This window comes from Arachis duranensis, chromosome 10, assembly GCF_000817695.3.
Source record: "Arachis duranensis cultivar V14167 chromosome 10, aradu.V14167.gnm2.J7QH, whole genome shotgun sequence".
Classification (NCBI taxonomy): domain Eukaryota; kingdom Viridiplantae; phylum Streptophyta; class Magnoliopsida; order Fabales; family Fabaceae; genus Arachis; species Arachis duranensis.
The window spans coordinates 78,095,276-78,096,432 of record NC_029781.3 but is presented as its reverse complement, the minus strand read 5'-3'; the positions used below and the strand labels follow the sequence as shown (position 1 = coordinate 78,096,432).

Below are 1,157 nucleotides of genomic sequence, written 5' to 3'. Positions count from 1 at the left end.
TCCTCTTATAACTCCGATCATCATGCTGGAAACAACTTAAGGTTGAACTACATTATGGACATGATTAGTGATCTTAGGTAATCGAGGATTAGTCCTCGTGTTTAATTATTAATAACACAATTATATGAAGTAAGGAAACGAAAAATTGGAACAGAGTACGAATAGAAGAAAATAGAATACAATTTAGCTAGATTATACCATGTGTGGGAGAATATTATTAATTTACATGGAATTAAGATCCATGATAAAATGTTTATATAAGAGTGTAGCAAATACAAAGATCAATAAATTTTCAAATATTTTTTTATTATATAAATTTTGTTTATCTATATAACACATTTTGCAGGTGGAACAGGTGTGGAAGCAGGAGCTGAATCATGATCAGAAGGAGCAGCTGCATCACAGTAGCCTCGTAAGATATTAGTTTCTTCAACAGTGACACCGAAAGAAGTGAGCAATGCAGGCCAACAATTACGTGTAAACACATAAATTACATGGCAACATTCGTGACCAAGGTGAGACTCACCATTCAGAAGAACAGAACAATCTCATTGCTACAAGATTTCAACTCCAATAGCGAATCCCAGCAATTCACTGCCTCTTCTTCATTGTTATCATCACTATTCTTCCCTTGAAGCCTACTGATTCTGATAGATAGGTCTTGGTGTTGTTTTGCCTTCATGGCCAAGTCCCTTGTTGCTGTTGCAAATACAACGAAGCAAGCAAGGCTCATCAACAATAATAATAAGAACCCTTCTCTTTTGATGAGACCCATGAAATTAAGCTTGAGGAAATGCTTTCTGATGTTATTAGGCAAATGATGAGTGAAAACTCTTCACTGGTCGAAACTAGCTAATATATATATATATGAGAAAACAATGGATTTCTATAACTGATGCCGCTGCTTAACAATCATTGGTTTCTTGGAATTTATAAAGATTTTGATTTTGAAGCACCTGAATTATTGCCTGCAGCATCTCCTTATACATAGGGGTGGCAACACTATCCGAATTCGCAGGTACCCACCCAGCTTCTACCTATTTGGGGCGTTACCCGCCCTCGTATCGGAGCGAATTTTAACGGGGCAGATTCTTGGACGGGTCGGGTTTAGGTTAAACCCGCTCCGGTATATATAATATATATTTTTAATATATAAT

General features: G+C 36.5%; 1 protein-coding gene across 1 annotated transcript; it reads right to left on the bottom strand.

Moving 5' to 3' along the window:
* Nucleotides 1-326: 326 nt before the first annotated feature.
* Nucleotides 327-775, bottom strand: LOC107470331 (egg cell-secreted protein 1.3-like). The gene is given in 2 exon segments (XM_016089719.3): nucleotides 327-532; nucleotides 535-775. Coding segments are annotated over 2 exon segments (447 nt in total).
* Between the last annotated feature and the right edge of the window lie 382 nt (nucleotides 776-1,157).